At 42.0% G+C, this 23,633-nt stretch overlaps 1 protein-coding gene across 1 annotated transcript in view; it reads left to right on the forward strand.

Moving 5' to 3' along the window:
• Positions 1 to 23,633, forward strand: part of PCSK4 (proprotein convertase subtilisin/kexin type 4) — a gene marked incomplete at both ends in the record, with an annotated part of 193,199 nt that overhangs the window by 22,411 nt on the left and 147,155 nt on the right. Inside the window, one exon of the mRNA XM_082247179.1 lies at positions 12,256 to 12,360. Coding sequence (XP_082103305.1) covers positions 12,256 to 12,360 — 105 coding nt within the window. The remainder of the gene's footprint in view (positions 1 to 12,255; positions 12,361 to 23,633) is intronic.

Consider the following 23,633-nt stretch of genomic DNA (forward strand, 5'->3'; position numbering starts at 1 on the left):
TGCTAATCTACTTTACAGTTATAAAGTCTGCCTTTGTTCAAAGAAGAAATCTGGTTTGAAAAAAAAATATTCTGAGGCAGAGCTGTTGTTCACTTGCAGTTTTGACCTAGGTTTTGAAACTGTTCAAGCTGCTAGTGACTATGTACCAGATACCCAGAAAAATGTATTTTCTGTGTCCCCAGTACAACCAGCCTGTCAGGTTTTTCTTTGTACAATCTGTGCTGATGGTTATAACTGGCAGCAGTGATCATTGTATTCTGGAGAAACCTCCAACTGTCAGAACACAATAGTGCAGCGGAAGGGATTCGCCTGATTCCCCCTTCAACACAGTCAGTGCTGCAGTTGAAGGAAAGAAAAATGTATGCCAGCCTTAGAGTCCTCATCCTCCCCCCTTTTAAAATGCATCTGCAGTCCCCACCTTTTGAATCAGGCTGCAGCACCCTGGTTGAGAAACACTGCTCTAAACCTTTTGCTGCCAGAATTGTTTTTGCACTTTTTTGTACATATGTTTAAAAAAAATTATTTTAGGCTTAAAAATTACACAAAACCCCCAAATGCTATATATTTTCTGAAAGCAGACACTCTAGAGAACAAAATAGGGGTAGTTCCAATTTTGTATGTCACTTGATATTACTGCAAAGGTCTAGGAAACCCCATTTCTGCAAAAAAACAACTAAAGTGAATTTTAGGGCAAACAAACGCAAAAAGTTAACCACATTTTAGGTAAAATCTAAAAGACAAGATTACACCAACTAAATGGATGCCCAACATGTCAAATTTTAACTGTGTGCGCCCACAAAATGGCGACAAATTTCAGTACCCTATATTTAGGCGAAGCTTTAAAAGCCCTCTATAGGTCATCAGTTTAGCGTTAGGGAGGAGGTCATGTGCTAGAATCATTGCTCCTACTCCAGCGTGCACAGCGATGTGTAACGTGTTTCACAATTGATGTTTTCATGCATAGACGTGGGCCTGCAGATGGGCAAGCAGAGCCCAGAATGTATGGCACTGTTGCGTGCCGGTACCGAGGGTGTGTGAAACAATCAGGCAGCTCGAATGCTTCTACCTGAAAGGCAGCAGTCTGCCTATCAGTTTTACACACAATCCCGGTGGCTGTAGCCACCGAATTGTGTGTTAAGCCCCCCATCAGGTCCATACGAGGTACGGACCTGGCAGCAAAAGGGTAAAAGTAGAACTAGAATTAAAGGGGAAAAAAAAGTGTTTTGGTTTTGCGTGTTGAGGAGTTGCAGCCTTTGTAATGTGTTTTTTTTTTTTTTTTTTTCCTTTTTTTTGGGATCTGTATTGCTGTAATGGTGAGTCACTCTCTAATTGCCCTGATCATCAATGTTCTCAGAAATTAAAGTGAGGATAAATACAACCAGAACAGGATGAGAGGGGAAACCTTTCAGTGGGGACACTTGTTCCCATGACAGCTAAGACGGGATATCCATCACATTCGACAGCTATCCTCTCTTTTTGTTAACCACTTAAGAACCAGGCCTATTTCTGACACTTGTTTTACAAATTAAAATCCGTATTTTTGCTAGAAAATTACTTAGAACCCCCAAACATTATATTTTGTTTTTTAGCAGAGACCCTAGAGAATAAAATTGAGATTGTTGCAATACTTTGTCACACTGTATTCGCCGCTGGGACCACTTTTATGTTCAAGCGGACCGCCTGCCATATAAAAAAATAAATAAATACCAGGGTAATGGCAGCTATTCCAGTATTTAACATCAAAGTAGAGACGTAAATACACGGTGGGCGAGGATCTCTAGTCTACCCCAAAAAATTAAAAATCAGCTACAAATACTGTAGCTGCTGACTTTTTAAATATCAGGCCAGTTACCTGTCCAGGGATCCAGCGATGTCCTCACCTGAGCCTCTTCTTAAATTGGCTTCGGATGCAGATGTCAGCATCTTGGGTAAGGGAAACTGGCAATGAAGCCGTAAAGCTTCACAGCCGATTTCCTGCTGCGCATATGCGAGCGGCACTGTGCTTTGTGACTAGTCCCGCAGTCTTCTGGGACCTTTGTGTCCCAGAAGGCTGCGGGAGGAGGAGGCTGAATGTCCACTCAGCTCGCCGTGGAGATCTGACGAAGTGGGTGTTGGTACCTTGCGGCTTCACGGGCGGGTCCCTACTGCGCATGCGCGAAGCGTTCTGCGCATTCCTATTGGCTCAGCGGCGGGGGGAGGAGGACGGGGCCAAACTTCCGAGGGACGGTGCCGTATCCCGGAAGTGGGGAAGGGTACCTTTCAGAAACGGTTACCCGTTCCCCCTCCCCCCGAAAGGTGCATGAAGCCCCACAGATGTCATCAATGTCGCACTGACATGCAGCTTTGAAATCGTGCGATTTCAGATGGAGTCACAGAATTTTAAAGCCGCACTCGGTGAGAACGAGGGGTTAAAAGATAAAGATGCCTGAGTCTAAATCTTCTTTAATGGCTGGAATACACGATAAGAAAATCAGCAGAAAATTTCCGTTTAGCGAAGGATCGGCCGATATTCTACTCGTTAATGCCCAGCCATCAGTGACCGATATCGATATTGTGAACGAAAAATCCCGTTTGATAAAACCGAAAAATTCTGTCGTCTCGTTTGCAAACGAACGATATTCTATACGTTGGTGTTAAAGTCGTTCATTTAAAATCTGAAGAACATCATCACGCATGCACTGTTTCGATGGTCGGCGGTCAAACGGTCGGGCGATATTCGGCCTGTGTATGTTGGCAATGTTTTCGACCACGGAACACTTTTTCATAAGTCGGTGGTCGAATGATCGGGCGATATTCGGCCCGTGTATTCCAGCCATAAGTTATGTAATCGTGTGCTTTAGTGAAATCATTAATTCCCTATGTATGTCCACCTTGCCGTAGTCGAACCATTGTGTATTCATTTGTGTTGCTCGCTAAGGCTATGCATTTCACTAACGCATGTACCTTAATGCAAAGCAATATTGTCTTAAAACACACTAGTTTAAAGTGTAGTTCCACTTTTGCAGTCAAATTTGAGGAAACCCCAATATAGGTTTCTTCCCACTCACACAGCATATCTAAACATTAAGGCTCCATTCACACCTTAGCAGCCGTCAGTGAAAATTTGCAGGTAAAACCCAGCATGCTGGTTGTACCCAAGTTGAGCGATCATTTACATACATTTACCCTGCCTGCCCATACACTGTTTAAATCTCGGCCAGTGCTTTGAACTGGCATGTATGGCCCCCTTTAGCCCTATTATTGGCTCAACTGTAAGATAGAAGGCTTTAAGAAATGATAAATATGCTTTGTTTCTATGTCTATATTCTTCTTTTCTGCTCTTTTCTTTTTCTTTTCTACTCTTCTGTTTAATAATTGCAAAATAATACTTGTTAATCATGTTGGAAATGTAGCTGACCTGTGTCCTGTGCTCACTTCCTGTGTTATCGCAAAGACATTAATTAGTTCTTATCTTGAAACAGAATAATTGTCTATCTTGTTACATAGTAGTTGAGGCTGAATAAAGGTATCAGTCCATCCAGTTCAACCTGTACAGGTGTGTGTGTGTGTGTGTGTGTGTCAGTGTGTGTGTCAGTGGACTAGTTTTTTTACCTATGCTGGGATCACCATTGAGGTATTTGTAAATCGCTATCATGTCCCCTCTCGGGCATCTCCTCCACAAGGAGAATAAATTAAGTGCTTGTAATCGCTCCTCATAATTTAGGTCCTCCAATCCCCTTATTAGTTTAGTTGCCCTTCTTTGGAATCTTTCCAGTTCCAGTACATCCTTTCTGAGGATTGGCGTCAAGAACTGGACAGAGTACTCCAGATGTGGCCGGACCAGGGTTTTTATAGTGGCAGGATTATAGCTTTATCTCTGGAGTATATCCCCTTCCTTATGCATGCTAATATTCTGCCGGCTTTGACAGCTGCAGCTTGACATTGCATGCTATTATTTATTTTATTTATTTCAGGTACTTGTATAGCGCTGTCAGTTTACTTAGTCTATCTTCAACTAGAACCCCCAAATCCTTCTCCATTCTGGATTCCCCCAGAGGTTCCCCCCCCCTAGAGCATAATTTGTGTTTGTTTTTTGCCCCCAAGTGTAATATCTTACACTTCTCTGCATTAAATGTAATTTGCCACGTAGTTGCCCACTCTGTTATTTTGTTCAGGTCATTCTGTAAGATTTCTATATCTTGATGAGAAGTTATTGCCCTGCATATGAGTTTGAGCTACTGATTCCGTCCCCTATGTTATTGATGAATAAATCGAAAAAAATTGGTCCCAGGACTGAGCCCTGGGGGACCCCACTTACCACTCCAGACCAGTCTTGAGTTATTTATTACCACCCTTTGGACACGCCCATGTAACCAGTTTTTTATCCAAGAACAAACCTTGAGGTCGATACCTGCCGACCTTAGTTTTGTACATTAAGCGTTTGTGGGGAACTGTGTTGAATGCCAGATACAGATACACCACATCCACAGGTCTCCCCCTATTTAGCTCACAGTTCACCTCCTCGTAAAATGTTAACAGATTGGTTTGGCAAGAACGTCCTTTTGTGAACCAATGCTGTTTACTGCTGATGATACTGTTTGTAATGATATTGTGTGCTGCGACACCATTTTGTCAAACAGCCATTTTAGTTTCAGAGCTCAGCCATGAAAGTTTAAAAGCCAAAAGGCACTCCTTCACCAGCCCCTGTTAATTATCCTAATTAACATTAGTATGCAAGCTTCAAAAGGAACTGTTACTTCAAACGAAAGCCTTATCTTAACAGACCCTGGCAGATGCCGGGTCATAAACGAAGCAAACCTCATCTTATCAGGCTGGGTTGTAAATTCCACAAGCCCAATTGTTAATTAGAATGTAACACATACATGTAGCAATTTATACCCATTTCATAAATGCAGATAGGAACATGACACATTAACCAAAAGTAAATATTTGAATGCCAAATAAAATACCGATCGAATTAGGGTGAAACATGATCACGTTCGCTCCTAGGGGAGACAAGCTAGCGGTCAGATGCCTTACGGGTCAGAGGTTATTATGAGATAACCTGTGTTTGGTGTCCATGGATGTGAAATTCAATTCCTTACAATAAAATATCAATTTCAAGAATGTAACCATTATGTATTTCAAGATATGAATTCTGTTAAAAAATCTGTCTTAATGGGAGGTAACTTGATATTGTCTAAACTGTAGGGCCGCCCATGGCCACTGTGTTTATTGGTCAAGGACCTCTGGTGACACCCCCCTGCGGGTCAGAGAAAAAGAGAGAGCTGATGGAGCTCTCAGGTCTCATTTTTAACATCAAGCCGTAACATCGCTCAAGGGAAGAACCGATTACACAGGCTCAGCTCTGAACCTCTGATAATACAAGGACTTTTGAATGCAAGTATTTCCATTTTTAATTCTTTATCTATTCTTCTAAATTGCTGAATTGTGTCTCTATTTCTTTGTAACCCATTTTTCTGTAAATATTTTTATTTGCACCAATTTTAACCTTTTTTATAATTTAAACCTTATTTTGAAAAGTGTTAATTTTGTCTCTAAGCTCTTAACGCAAGCTAACCAAAGAACCTGCCTCTTGGAAGAGCGCTACTGTATAGAATAAATCCCCTAAACATTCCTGTCGGAGGTGACTGTGTGTGTGTTACAGATGATTATTCTGAAGTCATAATTGGAATTTCTAAAATTACTAGTGTCCACTGGGCTCAAACGTAGCGGTAGTGGCAGAGAAAGGGTTAATTGTTTAATTAGCCCGGTGACACTCGCTCTCAGCCTGCTGGCATCTAGATTGTGGTCCCCCAAGCTGGAAGAATCTTTGTGCCGGGTGCAGCTGAGAGTGGCATTGTTACGCAAGTGATGGCAGGGTGTGAGATTGCCTGGTCTTTGGTCACGAGTTTAATGAGAAGGCCAGGGGTCTAATGCCCGCCACCGTCACACTGTTGTCCTCGGCAAATTCTTGGATATAATCCCTTATCAACCATTTACATACAATTGATGTCAGGCTGACCGGTCTATAGTTTCCTGGAATATCCCTCGCTTTTTGAATATTGGTATCACATTAGCTTTCCTCCAGTCACCTGGTACAGTGCCTGTCAATATACTGTCTGTGAAGATTAGGAACAACGGTCTAGATATAAGCCTACTGAGTTCCTTAAGTACCATCGGGTGAAAGCCACCCAGTCCGGGGGACTTATTAGTGTTAATGTTATCAAGTCTTTCCTTGATTTCACCCTCTGATAGCCACTGCGGCAAGTCTTGTGATGTAGTGCTAACCGGGCAGTCCTGGTCTGTATACCCCTCCTTTTTGTGCGTAAAAACAGAGGAGGAGAAAGTATTTAGCACAGTAGCCTTCTCTGTGTCCTCTGTAACCATTCTCCCATTATTGTTAATTATGTGTGTAACATGCTCTGACCTCGCTTTTTTGCTATTAATGTATTTAAAGAATTACAGTGATACCTCGGTTCACGAACGCTTCTGTTCACGTACAACTCGGTTCACGAACAGGAAAGTTCATAAAAATATGCTCCGGTTCACGAACTCCGCTTCGGGTTCACGAACAGGAGCCGTGGCCATTTTAATGCTATTTCCAGGCTGTCACATGGTCGTGACTTCCTGTAGGAAGATCGTGGAAAGAAGAGACACAGAAAGAAGTACTGTGAAGACACTTTTTGCTTTTTGGTGTGCTTTTTTAGCACATACAGTACTATACTACTGTACTGTACAATACTGTACAGTACTTCTGTACAATACTGTACTTACTGTATTGTATTTCACAGCCTCCCACCTGCCTTCCTCCATGCCAGAAGTCATCTCAAGCAAGGTTAGTGTTCTCTTTACTGTATACATTACTATACTGTACTAATGTGTATTGTAATCTGTTTCATATTTGTGTGCTTCAAGAACAAAAAAAAAAAGTCAGAACGGATTAACCGGATTTACATTGAACCCTATGGGAAAATGTGCCTCAGTTCACGACCAATTCGCGACCAGAGTCAGTTCACAAATTAAGTTTGTGAACCGAGGTATCACTGTACTTAAGGTTTTTTTTTACTCTCCTCTATGTGTCTCTCAAAGTTATTTTTAGCTGTCTTGATTCCGTTTTTGCATTTCTTGTTAGATTCCTTGTATTGGTGAAAAGCTGATAATGTCCCCTTCTATTTGTATTTCTTGAAGGCCATATTTGTTTGCTCTAATAAGCATTTTTACATTTCGGTTTAGTCACACTGGTTTGACCTTGGCTCTTCTAAATTTATTTCCCATTGGCATGCACTGTGCAATACTTTTGTTTTAATATGTTCCTAAAACATTCCCATTTTTCCTCCGTGTTCAATGTTCCTAGGGTTAGGTACCAGTCTATGCTCTCTATTATTGAGCACATATTAATTAGGAAAGTTTGCCTTTCTGAAGCTTGGAGTCCTTATATTCCCCTTGTGTCTTGCTGTCCTATGATTTACTTTAAATGTAATCATCCTGTGATCACTAGAGCACAAGTTGTCCCATACTTCTACATCTGAGATTAGGCCTGAATCGTTTGTAATTAATCGATCTAGCAATGCTTCTTTTCTAGTAGGAGAATCTACCATCTGTGACACGTAGTGTAAGACATTCATGAAATGACGGGCCTTTTACTGAGTGAGCTGTCCCCTCTTCCCAGTCAGTTTTGGGATTATTGAAGTTCCCCATTACGATGACTTGTCCCTGCTTAGCAGCTATTCCCAACTGTGAGTGAAATTCCAGCTCTACCTCCTCGCTTTGGTTGGGCGGCCTACAACATACCCCCACTATTACTTTCCCCCTTCCTTCTTCTTATGGAGTTCTACCCACACGGATTCCACCTCCACCCCCATTTTTTTCCATAATGTCACTCCTCTCTACCATCCTTATGTTATTTTTGATATAGAGACATCCCCCTCCCCCTCTTTTGCCTCCCCTGTCCTTCCTATACAACAAATACCCTTCAATATTTGATAGCCAGTTGTCGCCTGGTCAAACCAAGTTTTATTCCTACCAGGTCTATGTCTTCTTCGTGTAATGACAGTTCCAATTCCTCCATTTTATTTGATAGGCTGCTGGCATTTGTGTATACCCCTCTTAGTGATGTTGGAGTTGATACTGGATTTATCATTACATTTATTCCTACTTGGTTTGTGGTTTGACTGCTCATCCCTCCCTCCGCCCCATTACGGTTATATAGTCTTTGCTACCCCCCCCCCCCCCCCAGTAGCTTCTGTCCTTTGTTCACTGCTAACTGGCACTACCTCTTAACCCTTCCCCGCCGCAAAACCTAGTTTAAAAGCCCCTCCAAATTTGTGGCCATCTTTCTTCCCAAAAGAGCTGTACTGTCCCCATTAAGGTGCAGCCCATCCTTACTAAAGAGCCGGTAGCCGACTGAGAAGTCAGCCCAGTTCTCCAGGAACCCAAACCCCTCCTTCCTACTCCAGTTCCTTAGCCACTTGTTCAGCTCCCTAAGCTCTTTCTGCCTCTCTGGTGTGGCTCGAGAGACAGGCAGCATTTCAGAGAAAACCACCTTGGAGGTCCTTTTCCTCAATCTATTCCCCAAGTCCTTGAAATAATTTTTTTGAAGGGGTTTTGATCTCTATCAGCTTGTTCAAGAATAAGGGGTTTGCCGTCGTCCCAATTGTAATGTGTTTCTGGGTTGGTACCTCAAGCCAAAAATTCATGAGTGGGGACTTTTAAGGCAAGTGATAATAATAGTAGTAGTAATACCGGTTTATAAAATGAACCAAGAATTTAATATTATGTACTTGTGATACATATATACAGTGTACAAAGATATATTGTGAAGGGTTAAAGACCCACGTGAAAGAAGTGTCAATAGTAGGAATTTAGTGACAGGTGTTGATTAGAGTGACTGTTTTTAGGAAAAAATCCTCTCTTCTGTTAGAATTTCTCCTGCGTTTTTCCAACGCGTTTCGGGTCTCAGTCAAGCCTTTTTCAAGGGTGGTAGTCACCAGCTATCAGTATTTTCTCCATGTGTGATTATATTTCTCCCGTTGGGACAGCGAGAACCTTTAGCCGCATCAAATAGTATTGGACGAGTGCTGTCTGTTTGGGCATACACCTATTCGAAGATTTCTCCGATACAGAGATTTCTTTTAAGAGCAACACCGAGGGGACACCCAGTGGAACCTGGCATGATCAAACATAACCCACCTGCCAGAATAGAGCAACCATAGCCTGAAATCCAGGCAAAGAAAGATACAATCCCGGATACGATTTATGTGCTTTGGCTCCAATCTGGAAAGAAACACAGAAATCTCTGTGTCGGAGAAATCTTTGAACAGGTGTATGCCCAAACAGACAGCACTCCTCCAATACTAATTGATGTGGCTAAAGGCTCTCGCTGTCCCAACGGGAGAAATATAATCACACATGGAGAAAATACTAATAGCTGGTGACTACCACCCTTGAAAAAGGCTCGACTGAGAGCCGAAACGTGTTGGAAAAACGCAGGAGAAATTCTCTAACAGAAGAGAGGATTTTTTTCCTAAAAACAGTCACTCTAATCAACACCTGTCACGAAATTCCTACTATTGACACTTCTTTCACGTGGGTCTTTAACCCTTCACAATATATCTTTGTACACTGTATATATGTATCACAAGTACATAATATTAAATTCTTGGTTCATTTTATAAACCAGTATTACTATTATTATCACTTGCCTTAGAAGTCCCCAGTCACAAATTTTTGGCTTGAGGTACCAACCCAGAAACACATGAAATAATTTTTTTAGGATCTTCCACATTCCTCTTACTTTGTCATTAGTGCCTACATGCCCCATGACTGCTGGGTTCTCCCCTGCTCCGCCCAACAAATGGTCTACCAGATCCGCAATGTGCTGAACCCGAGTGCCCGATAAAAAACATACTGTTCGGCACTCACGGTCATTTTGACAGCTGGCCCTCTCTGTCGTCTTAATAATTGAGTCCCCTACTACCACTACCTGTCTAATCTTTCCTGAGCCTATGCCCCCCTCCTTCCCCATGCTGTCGCTCCCTTAGTAGCTAGGGGAGGGCAACTGCTCCAGCACTGTGACCCCTGAGCTGATATCCCCAACATCATGCAACCTGCCATATTTGTTGGGGTGTAGCACCTCAGGACTGGCCTCCCTAGCTCTCTTCCATTTTCCCCTCCTTCTGTCACCCAACTGCCTACCCCCGACTGCGTTTCCACGTCTCCACCCTCTATACTGGCCCCTGTCAGCACCTTCTGGGTAATGTCCAAGCTCCTTTCCAGGTTGTTAATGCTGCGCAGTGTTGCGACCTTGTTTTCTAGATCTAGGATTAGTGCTTCCAGAGAAACGAGTCGCTCACATCTCGCACAGCACTATTAACCCTCAATTGGTTCATCAAGGAACGCATACATGGAGCAAGATGTGCACTGGGTGGCATCCAATCCTGTTGGACATTATTACCCTCTATTCTATGGGGATATTAATATCCTGCTAATTTGTTACCTACCCTACTCTAGCTCCCCTAAAACTAAACCTACTCTAGTTACCTCCCAGTGGGTCCTCTCACCTGACTTTCAGTCCCCAGATTCTCCCACTCTCCGGTTACTCCTAGTCACCAGGTGCTAAGGTACTTCCCAGTCAGCTAGGGTACTTCCCAGTCCGCTAGGGTAAGTCGTTAAGGCTTGTGCAGATAGGAAAGTGGGTGAGTTTAAGCGGTTAAGCAAAAGACAACAGGGCAGGGCTGACACAACAGAACTTTGTCACTAAGCACATTTCTGGCAGATCAGCTGGTATTTTTCTGCACTTATCCTATAAGAACCTTTTTATAAGACCAAAACAAAAAAGGTAAATAAATAAATATTTTTTTTTTTTACTAGGAGCCTGTAAAGCTCTGCACCTGCAATCTCATGCAGAGCTTGTGTAAGCTGTCTGCTCGTACCTTGTACGGGCAGGAAACTACACACTGATGGGAAGCATCAATGAACTGCCTAGAGCACTCACTAGCCCCCTGGTAATTCATTGTGAGAACTACAAGTACCAACAGGCTTTATGGCTGTCTACTTGTAGTTCTCATTCACAGAACTCTGTGAATTAATGGAATGGCTGGGTGGGATGAGCCCCGTACAGCCACATCATATTTAAATTGGGACAGCGAGTGCCGGGAAAAGATCCCCTGCTCGCTTTCACAGGGGTGAGGGGGCTGCTGTATTTGTATCATGATACACCCTGAATATGGGTGTAACATGTTACAAAAGGTGAACTTATCCTTTTAACAGGGTCTTTACATGGATTTAACATTAGCAAATGTGCAAGCTAAGCAGGGCAATAACTTCACAATGTGTAAAGTGTTACAGGAGGACCTCATTAAATAATGGGTTGGGCAACTACATGGCAAATTATATAAAGTAATGCATTTGGGTGCTAAAAATACGAATGCAAGTTACTCACTAGGGGGAGAACCTCTGGGGGAATCCAGGATGGAGAAAGATCTCCTAGTTAGATGACGGGCTCAGCAATGGCATGCAATGCCAATCTGCTGCAAGCAAAGCCTGCAGACTATTAGCAGGCATTAAAAAGGGTATTTACTCCAGAGATAAAACTATAATTCTGCCACTCTACAAGACTCTAGTCCAGCTTCATATTGAGTATGCCATCCAGTTCTGGCCACCGGTCCTCAGGAGGGATGTGCTGGAACTGGAGAGAGCCCAGGGAAGGGCAACAAAGCTAATAAAGGGATTAGAGGATGTCCGCTATGGGGAAAACTACAAGCACTAAACCTATTGTTTCTGGAGAAGAGACGCTTGAGAGGAAATATGATAGCGATATACAAATATCATACTAGCTACCCCAGCATAGGAAAAAACTTTTCAGTGGGAGGGAGTTTAAAAACACATGCGGCCATTCATTGAAACTGGAGAAGTGGTTTAACCTTAAACTGCATGGAGGGTTCTTTGCTGTCAGAGTGGTGAGGATTTGGAATGCCCTTCCACAAGCAATGGTATTTGCAGGGAGTGTCACTAGTTTTAAAAAACGATTAGACTGGTATCTTAATGATCGCAACACACAGGGATATGGGATTTATTATTGACGTAAACCCACACACAATCCCCACAGGTTGAACTGGATGGACTGGTGTCTTTATTTAACCTTAACAACTATGCAACTATGTATGTAACTTTGTAGAGATGTACTGCATTATTCATTTTATTTTTTTAATTTTTTTTTTTTTAAATTTTACGCTAACGTACGCTTAAATCCTGTATATTGTGTCCTGTCAGCAGGTTATTCTTGGCAGTGATTTATACCATTTGCAGCATCGTGGAGTGCAGAAAAAATCTTTCACCCCTCATCGAGGCAGGCACATCAGACTTAAAAAGGAACCTAAGGTAATTAAAGCAGGACTGTAGTAATATATACTTAATGTCGCCAATGCAGCAAGCAACAGTGTCCCTAATTGCCAGCACACCATTGCGGTGTTACCTCTGTCTGCTGCCTGTACTGCCCCTGGTCTGTTTATTTACTATGTTTTTGATTCCTGCTGGAACGATCCTTTGCCTGTTTGCTGACCCCATCTCTGCCTGCCTATTTAAACTGACCAATCTGCACATCAGCCCCAGCCATCCCTTGTGGACAACTGCACTCCTGGAACCACAGGAACTATTTTGTTCTTTCTTTGCTTTAGCTAACCTGGGCAGTGAACTTGGCGTTTCTGGGGCAGTTATATACCAATAGGCTAAGCTTGCTTGGCATATAGGAACAGGGACTGCTATAAGTGACGCTACACTAGGCTATATTCCTTGACCACTGGTACAGAGGCTAGCATTACAGTATACTGTTTTTGATACAATTAGTTTATGTTTGTGATGCACAAGATATGTCTGGTACATATTTAGCCCAAACATTGGAAAAAAGCACAAAGATGGGAAATTAGGAGACCCGTGCTGTAAAGGATGAATATCATGCACCACTTCAATCGTGATCCTTCACCAAAGTTAGTACAAGCCTTTCACCTCCATTATTCGACCATTAAAGGCCATTACGCTTAAAATCAGGGTGAATATCAGATGGACTTCTGCCAAACCCGGTCTCCTATGCTTTGCAGCCAACTCCAGAACTCACAGCAGTTTTGCATCCCAAAAAAAGATGATAAAGACATCTAGTGCTCTCCGTTTTAAATGACATTTATTGTAAAGTTTAAATAAACCTACTCACAATGATGGCACTTTCCTAGTGCCTGAGGAGCAGCAGACAAACATATTGCACGGTGTGCTCGGATGTCTCGATCCTTTCGGAGCGTCGCGGGTGACGTCACAGCTCCTCCCCCGTACGCGTTGCGTCAATGGGCGTGACTTCTTCAGCGGGGTATTTTAACTTTACAATAAATGTCATTTAAAACGGAGAGCACTAGATGTCTTTATCTTTTTTTGGGATGCAAAACTGCTGAGAGTTCTGGAGTTGGCTGCAAAGCATAGGAGACCGGGTTTGGCAGAAGTCCATCTGATATTCACGCTGATTTTAAGCCTAATGGCCTTTAATGGTCGAGTAATGGAGGTGAGAGGCTTGTACAAACTTTGGTGAAGGATCACGATTGAAGTGGTGCATGATATTCATCCTTTACAGCACGGGTCTCCTAATTTCCCATCTTTGTGCTTAGCCGTGTGAAGTTTTAAAAGGACTGTTTTTACTCTTATGGACATTTTTTGTATACTTTCAGCAACTTATGCGATTTATTGTATGCAATTTAGCGCTGCACCCTCTTTGTGTGTGTGTGTGTGTGTGTATGTATGTATGTATATATATATATATATATATATATATATATATATATATATATATATATGTGTTTTTATTGGGATTTGTTAGTTTTGACCTTTACCGGTGTTCAGCTGCTTATTTACCATTTCAAGATTAGAGCGCTTAATAGTTTCCTGTTTCAAACATTGGAAAAGTCTCACACTTGCGGTATTACCTTGCTTAGCAGGAGTAGCAGAATGTGTTTTGGGTTGTGGTTCTATGTATACCCATGCTGTGTGTGAGAAATATCTTAATAAATTAACATTGACAACTTGTGGCAATATATATTTTCAAAAGACTCACCATGCCCCTTAAAAATACTTTTAGGTGTTTGCTTTGCAAAATGAGGTACATTTTTGGTTGTTTCCGCTGTCCTGGTGCTCTGAGGCCTCAAATTGTGATTGGTCGTCAGGAAATTCGATGCGTAGTTTATGCCCCTTGCAAGCTTGAATGTGCTCATTTGATTTTGGGTCCCCTTATGCAGCTAGGCTCCTAAAAAGCCTGACACATATGGCATTGACATACTTGGGAGGAGAAGCAGAATGTGTTTTGGGGTGTAATTCTAAGTGCCTTTTCTACGTGGTACAAATATCTTAATAATTTACAATTTTGTGTAAAAAAAAAAAAAAAATGCTTTCCCCTGCTCTTTCCAAAAGCTTGTGGCAGAAAAATTACGCTTTTAAAGATTTACCATGTCTTAACTACTTTGGGGTGTTTACTCTCCAAAATGTGGTTATATTGTGGGTGTTTCTATTGTCCTAGCACTCCAGGGCCTCCAAACTTTTAATGGGTAGTCGGGAAAATAGATGCCTAATTTATGTCCATTAAAAGCTTGAAGGTGCTCTTTGGATTTTGGTTTCCATTATGCAGTTGGGCTGCAAACTAATCTCACATACGTTCTATCCCCATTCTCAAGTGGAATAGCAGAATGTGTTTTGAAGTGTAATTTTAAGTATGCCTTTGCTTTTGGATGAGAAATATCTTATTAAAAGCTGGATGTGTAAACAAAAATAAAAATCAAATTTTTTTTTTTTTTAAACACTGTTTTTTTAAACACTTTTGGACAAAAATGTGAACTTAAAAAGACTCTCCATACTTTTAATTACATAGAATTACATTGGAGAGTCTACTTTGCAAAATGGGGTAATTTTGTTGGGGATTCTCCTGTCCTGGCACTTCAGGGCCTCGGTAAGTGTGATAGGTAGTAAGGAATCAGATATGTTATTTATGCCTATTTTAAGCCTAAAGAGTGCTTCTTTGGATTTTGGTCCCATCTCGGCAATGAAAAAGCCTCATTTGCTATCCCCATACTGGGGATGTAGTAGAAGAATGTGTTTTGGAGTCATTGTAAGTATGCCCATGCTGTGTTTGCAAAATAACTTGTTAAAATGACAAAAAAAAAAAAAAAAAAAAAAGAAACTTCACATGCCTTTTACTAAATACCATGGATTGTCTAGAAACATAGAAACATAGAATGTGTCGGCAGATAAGAACCATTTGGCCCATCTAGTCTGCCCAATATATCTGAATCCTATGAATAGTCCCTGGCCCTATCTTATATGAAGGATAGCCTTATGCCTATCCCATGCATGCTTAAACTCCTTCACTGTATTTGCAGCTACCACTTCTGCAGGAAGGTTATTCCATGCATCCACTACTCTCTCAGTAAAGTAATACTTCCTCATATTACTTTTAAACCTTTGCCCCTCTAATTTAAAACTGTGTCCTCTTGTGGTAGTTTTTCTTCTTTTAAATATGCTCTCCTCCTTTACCGAGTTGATTCCCTTTATGTATTTAAAAGTTTCTATCATATCCCCTCTGTCTCTTCTTTCTTCCAAGCTATACATGTTAAGGTCCTTTAACCTTTCCTGGTAAGTTTTTTCCTGCAATCCATGTACTAGTTTAGTAGCTCTTCTCTGAACTCTCTAGAGTATCTATATCCTTCTGGAGATATGGCCTCCAGTACTGCGCACAATACTCCAAGTGAGGTCTCACCAGTGTTCTGTACAGCGGCATAAGCACTTCTCTCTTTCTACTGCTTATACCTCTCCCTATACATCCAAGCATTCTGCTGGCATTTCGTGCTGCTCTATTACATTGTCTTCCCACCTTTTAAGTCTTCTGAAATAATTACTCCTAAATCCCTTTCCTCAGATACTGAGGTCAGGACTGTGTCAAATATTCTATATTCTGCCCTTGGGTTTTTACGTCCCAGGTGCATTATCTTGCACTTATCCACATTAAATTTCAGTTGCCAGAGTTCTGACCATTCTTCTAGTTTTCCTAAATCCTTTTCCATTTGGCGTTTCCCTCCAGGAACATCAACCCTGTTACATATCTTTGTGTCATCAGCAAAAAGACAAACCTTACCATCGAGGCCTTTTGCAATATCACTTATGAAGATATTAAACAAAATTGGTCCCAGTACAGATCCCTGAGGTACCCCACTGGTAACATGACCTTGTTCTGAATGTTCTCCATTGACTACAACCCTCTGTTGTCTGTCACTCAGCCACTGCCTAATCCACTCAACAATATGGGAGTCCATGCTCAATGACTGCAGTTTATTGATAAGTCTTCTATGTGGGACAGTGTCAAAAGCCTTACTAAAATCTAGATATGCAATGTCTACTGCACCTCCACCGTCTATTATTTTAGTCACCCAGTCAAAAAAATCTATAAGATTTGTTTGACATGATCTCCCTGAAGTAAACCCATGTTGTTTTTCATCTTGCAATCCATGGGATTTAAGATGTTCCACAATCCTATCCTTTAATAGGGTTTCCATTAATTTGCCTACTATTGATGTCAGACTCACTGGTCTATAGTTGCTCGATTCCTCCCTACTACCTTTCTTGTGAATGGGCACGACATTTGCCAATTTCCAATCTTCCGGGACGACTCCTGTTACTAATGATTGGTTAAATAAATCTATTAATGGTTTTGCCAGCTCACCACTAAGCTCTTTTAATAATTTTGGGTGTATCTCATCAGGACCCTGTGACTTATTTGTCTTCACTTTAGACAGCAATCTTAGAACGTCTTCCTCTGTAAAGACACATGCATCAAACGATTCATTAGTCATCCTTTCAAGTGGAGGTCCTTCTCCTTTTTCTTCTGTAAAAACTGAACAGAAGTATTCATTAAGGCAGTCGGCTAGCCCTTTATTCTCTTCTACATACCTTCCGTCCTTTGTTTTTAATTTAGTTATTCCTTGTTTTAATTTCCTTTTTTCATTTATATATCTGAAGAATGTCTTATCCCCCTTTTTCATAGACTGAGCTAGTTTTTCTTCTGCCTGCGCTTTAGAAGTTCTTATAACTTGCTTGGCCTCTTTCTGCCTAATCTTGTAGATTTCCTTATCTTCATTGCTCTGGGTTTTTTTATAATTACAAAATGCTAGCTTTTTATTTTTAATGATTTGGGCCACTTCTGCTGAGTGCCACAGTGGTCTCTTCCTTTTTTTGCTTTTACTGACAAGTCTAATGCAATTTTCTGTTGCCTTCAATAATGCACCTTTTAAGTAGTCCCATTTCTCCTGGACTCCATGTAATCCGTACCAGTCTGATAAGGACTCATTTATGACTAATTTCATTTTTGAAAAGTCTGTTTTTCTAAAATCTAAAACTTTTGTTTTTGTGTGGTGTGACTCTTTCACAGTTCTTATATTAAACCACACTGACTGGTGATCACTGGATCCCAAGGTTTCGCCTACAATGACATCATATACCGAATCCCCATTTGTGAATACCAGATCCAAAATGGCCTCCCTCCGGGTTGGCTCCTCAACCACTTGTTGCAGAGACAACCCCAGTAGGGAATTTAGAATATCTGTACTCCTGGTAGAACTTGCTATTTTGGTTTTCCAGTTTATATCTGGAAGATTGAAATCTCCCATAATGATAACTTCTCCTTTCATTGTCATTTTAGCTATTTCTTCAACTAGTAGATCATCTAGGTCTTTAACTTGACCAGGTGGTCTATATATCACACCTACACGAGTTACTGCATGATTAGCAAACTGCAACGTAACCCAAACTGACTCTATGTTGGCTTCACCAACTTGTATTAGGTTAGATTTAATGCTATCTTTCACATACAGGGCCACTCCTCCTCCTTTCTTGCCTTCTCTGTCTCTTCTGTATAAAGAGTACCCTGGTATGGTTATGTCCCAGTCATTTCTTTCATTAAACCATGTCTCCGTAACAGCCGCTAAATCTACATTCTCAGATGCCATAATTGACCCAAGTTCATTGATTTTTTTACCTAAACTGCGAGCATTTGTAGACAGGACTCTGAGCTTATCATTTCTTAACCTACATTTTAAAAATGGGTAATTTTGGGGGTGTTTGTGCTGTCCTGGCATTTTAGGGCCAAAAGACATGAGATAGACAGGCGGTACATCAAGGTTGATAAGTTTTCATATACTGTGTGTGTTTTTTATATGCGTGTGTGTGTATATGTGCTACATTGTCAAAAGAATTGGGACGCCTGTGTTTACACACATGTGAACTTTAATGTCTCCCAGTCTTAGTCAGTAGGATTTAATATTGAGTTGCCCCCCCCCCCCCTCTTTGCAGCTATAACAGCTTCAACTCTTCTGGGAAGGCTGTTGAAATAAATTTGGGGTGCGTTTGAATTTCCCCTATTTATTATAAATATGTATTATCTTGCCTATTCCTATAGTTAGCTAGTCTATCAAAGCTCTGACGACTAGCTAACTGTGATGATACAATAACAATGTTGGCTATAAAAATTAAACACACTGCTTAAAAGATCTCATTTATTTACCAAGAAAGTAGAAATGCTAACCTAAAACACTAAAAGAATACTACAGAGCATATAAAACAAGAGAGCATAGGTGATACTTTACGTAAGGGCGTCCTCTGTATTCGGTAGCTTTCAGCAGAGCTCAATGGGAAAGAGGAGGAACTCTAGCTGAGCATTACTTTTTTAAAGCTCCTTCAGTCACCACCCACGCAAACGCCCCCTGCCCACCCGTGTAGTCCCATATCCATTAAGATGCTAAAAGGGGCTATTCTTCCTAATCACCAGGAAGTATGTTACCACTAGTGATCGACCAATATCGGGTTTTCGTTGCCGATACCGATTTTTTTGCCGATCGCATATCGGTATCGGCCAATATTTTCACACATATAAAAGTTTGTAAAAAAAACCACAAATTTCGACACAAATCTCTTAAACACGTTAATCTTTATTAACATTTTTAACATTCTTCACACCTTAACTGCATGAAAACGGATAGGAAAAGTGCAGGGACATTTCACATTATCTGATTGTGCATTAATGCATAATAAAGTGCTGCTCACTCACTGGACTCACTCACTTCAATATTTTTTTAATCCACTACTGCAGTGCAGTCAGTGCAAAACTGCTAGAAAAAAAAGCTAGGCAACAACAGCTACACAATACACAAGCGGATTGGACTGGAGTCAGTGGAGGACTACCTCTGCAGTAAGGCACTCACTACAACTACTGCAGTCAGTGCAATACTGCTAGAAAAAGAGCAAGGCAACAGCTACACATTTCACAGTGGATTGGACTGGAGTCAGTGGAGGACTACCTCTGCAGTATGTCACTCACTGCAGTCAGTGCAATACTGCTAGAAAAAAGCAAAAGCAAGGCAACAGCTACACAGTGGATTGGACTGTAGTCAGTGGACTACCGCTGCAGTAGGGCACTCACTGCAATCATTTTAAATCACTACTGCAGTAGTGATTTAAAATTATTGCAGCAGTGAGTGGCGTTCTACAGCAGCAGTAGTCCACTGGCACTGACTCCAAACCTCTGTATACTATGTCTATTTTTTTTTTCTCTGCAGTCAGTGCAAAACTGCTAGAAAAATAGACACAAGCTAGACAGTGGATTGGACAGACTCAGTGGACTGGTGGACAGACACTACTACTCACTTTCAAATCAATACTCCTAGTTAAGTAGAACAATATTATAGTGCAGAAAGCATAACATTTCAGCATGTTCACCAGTTAAACAGCTTCTTTTCTTAAATTACTGCTACTTCACTAAAAACACGCTCACTTGATATTGAGGAAGGAGGAGCAGAAAGGTATCTTCTAGCATGAGAAGCAAGTCTTTTGTAGCATGCCTTATTTTCTTTCCACCACTGAAGAGGATCACTTCTTCTGTCAATTACTGGTTCCTTCAAATAGACATGAAGTTAATCATCAAGGCTCATTATTGCCGATTCTGATGAATCCTCTGCATGAGGCCCCAATAAAACGCTGAATATTTGCATCTATTTGACCACGATGAATTTTCTCTTCTGTCCGTTGTCTTTTGGGACATTTTTCTCCTGCATCCTGCTCTTCCACATCAGAAACCTTCTCTTCTTGTCCTTGACTTTTCTTTTCGTCAGGAGGAACCTCCTGCACCTTCTGTTGAATATCTTCTGTCAGCCATTGCTTTGCCTTGGCCAATACATCATCAGAAGAGAAAGGATGGTTCTTGTATCGCAGATCCAAAAGACATGCAAGCACAACAGTTTTATTCTCCAAATGCTTCTCAAACCTTTTGGCGAGGCTGTCCCTCATGGCCTGCCTACATGCTTTGGTGCCACGTGTGTTGGGCCCTTCATTCTGTTGAAGAAGCATCTTCAGGACTCTCACACATGGGATCACAGAGGAAACAGATGAGTCGTAATGACTCCCCTCCTTTGTCACTTCCTCAATGGGTACGAGCGTCTCTATAATGTTGCCTACTATGTCCCACTGATCAGCAGTAGGAAAAGAATGTCCTCCAAGTCCATATTCACCAGAATATATAGTGAGCGCTCGCTTCTGCTCCAGCATCCTTTGTAACATGTGTAGCGTTGAGTTCCATCGTGTTGGAACAGCCTGTATCAGGTTGTTTTTGGGTAGGCCAAGGTCTTCCTGAATGCACCTCAGTTGCTGCTTGGCAAGAACAGAATGGTGGAAATGGCCTGGCAAGAACAGAATGGTGGAAATGGCCTGCACACTTCTTCAGCATGGTAATAATGTCCAGCAAAGCTTGCTGGTTTGACAGACCATCATTTTACCACCAGTTGGAGGGTGTGTGCCATGCAACTGAGGTCTGACACTTCAGCAAGTCTCGTACCTTTTAACCATGTTCGCTCCACTCTCTCGCAGCACAAGCATCACTCGGTCTTTGCTGATTCCCCATTCTCATAGCATGCCTAGAAACATTTCCTTCTCATTTCACCCTTCCAAAAACAGCCTACATATGAGGGATGGTGGCTCCACCCTACAGGAAACACAACTAATTTGCAGCTGTTATAAAGGTCCCACCCATCCTTGAGCTTCAGTTCAGTTGTGTTTCCAACCTTACACCGAACGTTGTTTTTTTTCTCTGACCTAAAGGCAAATGAGTGTCTGATAGGTACCCCTGGAAGGCAGGTACGGACGGCCTATGAGAGGTTCCTCCCTATCTGTGTCCTCTAAACAGGAACTTGCAGGTTGCCAAACATGCCAGGTAGTCGGTTACCTTAAGGAGAAGGTCCCTCTATACCTGAAGTCCTGTTGTCTCTGCAGGAAGAGTCTCCTCCATTGCTCCTCTATTGCAGGACGGTAAGAATTTCGAATTTCCCGCCAAAGAGCGCGCTTCAAGCCTCGCTGTGAAGACCGGAAGTTCTGGTCGGAAGAGGAGGAGCGAGCGATACCCGGCAGGAAGCTCGAGGTGGAGGAGACGCCGGGTCCACGAGCATTCATGGCAGAATCTCCAGCTACGAAGGGGCTGAAACACTCCAAAGAGACCCGAATGACCGCACTTCCCACGGAGGAGAAAGTGGCGGTGCAGATGGCTGTAGGAACGGGTAAGTGACTACACCGGTGGCGGGCCGACTGCTGTCTATAGGAGACAGTCATGCCTTTTTCTTTCCTGATTGAGCAGCCGCAGTGGTAGACTAAATATGTCTGTTACACACAAATGTTTTCTCTTGTGTTTATGCACAGGTCTTCCAGCTGCACAGGAGGCCCCTGCCAAACCCCCATCTAACACCAGCACTAGATGACTAGAAAGTGTGGTAACTGTGGGGATAAGTTTTCGAGGTCTTACTTAAAACCTTTGTGCCATACATGTATTAATAAATTGGCAGGGCAAGAAGCATCTGTTTTAATGAAATATTTCCTTAAATCAATGCAGGATGAGATGCTAGCTACTATTTTTAGGACTGCAGCAACTATCCCTCAGACCCCAACACAGAGGAAGTATCCAGGGATAGCTTGTCCTCCCAGGATAGTGGGTGGTCAAGAGGACCCTCTTCTCTCTTGTCAGGATCACAAACCATTCCCTCATCACAGGTTAGGGAGGAGGAGGATCCAGGGGAAGCCACCAGTCACATTAGATCTCCGTCCAGTTCAGACAAGGAGTCAGACAATGAGAAGGAAAGGGATAGTTTCAAAAGAAACAAGAGTCTCTTTCCTTTAGAGTGTATGGAGGGTCTCCTTAAAGTGGTGCATGTCACTGAAGGGATCCCAACTCCGGTCAAAGAGTCTTCCATTAAGGATAAAGTGTACAATGGCTTGGGCAGAGCCAAGTACAGAGCAATTCCCATCCACCAGTCTTTAAAAGACATGATCCACCAGGAATGGAAATTTCCTATGAATGCCTTATCCAGACCAAAAAACTGGAAAAGAAGGTATCCCCTTGAGGAACAGGAATTGGAGGAGTTTATAAAAAGCCCTAAACTAGACGCTCCTCTGGCCCAGCTATCAAAGAGGTCAGATTTGTCCTTTGAAAATGCTGGTCACATTAAGGATGTCATGGATCGCAAGATCGAATCCTTACTAAAAAAGGCTTGGGCTTCTAACTCGTATAATATGACTACAGCTCTAGCAGATACCTGTATGGCCAAAAATGCAGATTTCTGAATCAAGGAATTGTCAAAACGTATCTCTACAATGGAGGGATCACAAGACTTACTAGATTCCCAATCTGGGATTGGGAAAGCGGTGTCTTATTTAGCAGACTCAGCAGTAGAGTCAATATTAGCCTCGGCAAGAACAGCAGCTCTGATGAATTCTGCTAGGAGGGCAGTTTGGGTCAAAGCATGGGAAGGAGATATATCTTCTAAGCTAAGACTTTGCGCATTACCTTTTGAAGGGTCTCTTTTGTTTGGCTCTGGGCTGGATGATGTTTTATCCAGATCCTCAGAGAAGGGGGAAAAATTCCCCACTAAGAGAAAGGACAAGTTGGGGAGGTATTCCTTTTGGAACTTCCAAGACAGAAACCAAAAAAGGCCTTTCAGGGGACAAGCCATGAGAGGTGGTCTGGCAAAGGGCAAACAAGGAGCTAACTTGCTGTTCCTTAAACGTGGACCCATTCCTAAAGAGACCAAGTGACGCCAGCGTCAGGGTAGGAGGCAGGTTGGCCCATTTCATTTCCCAATGGGAAAACATCTCAACCAGCCCCTATATTCTCCAGATCATCCGGGAAGGTTACCGACTGCAGTTTTCCTCTCAGCCGGTGACAGAAATAACAATGGCATATCCCGCAAAAGTAGAACAAAAAAAGAAAGCACTGCTAGAAGGTATTCAAGAATTAGCAGAATAGAGGGTGATCACGCCTGTATCATTAAGTCAGGTATTCCAAGGCTTTTACTCCCACATATTTGTGGTGCCAAAACCCTCAGGAAAATTCCGGCTAGTCATAAACCTCAAAAAATTAAACAAATTTCTAATATACAAGAAGTTCTCTATGGGGAACATTTATGCGGTCAGAAAAAATCTGTTTTTAGAACATCTTTATGACCACATTGGATCTAAGGGATAAGAGAGTGATTTCTGTATCGGCAGTGCACATAAAAGGGAAGGACAACTGGGAAGCGCAGACAGAATGGGAACTGAATCCC

Source organism: Pelophylax lessonae, assembly GCF_965119305.1.
Source record: "Pelophylax lessonae genome assembly, chromosome: 1".
NCBI lineage: Eukaryota > Metazoa > Chordata > Amphibia > Anura > Ranidae > Pelophylax > Pelophylax lessonae.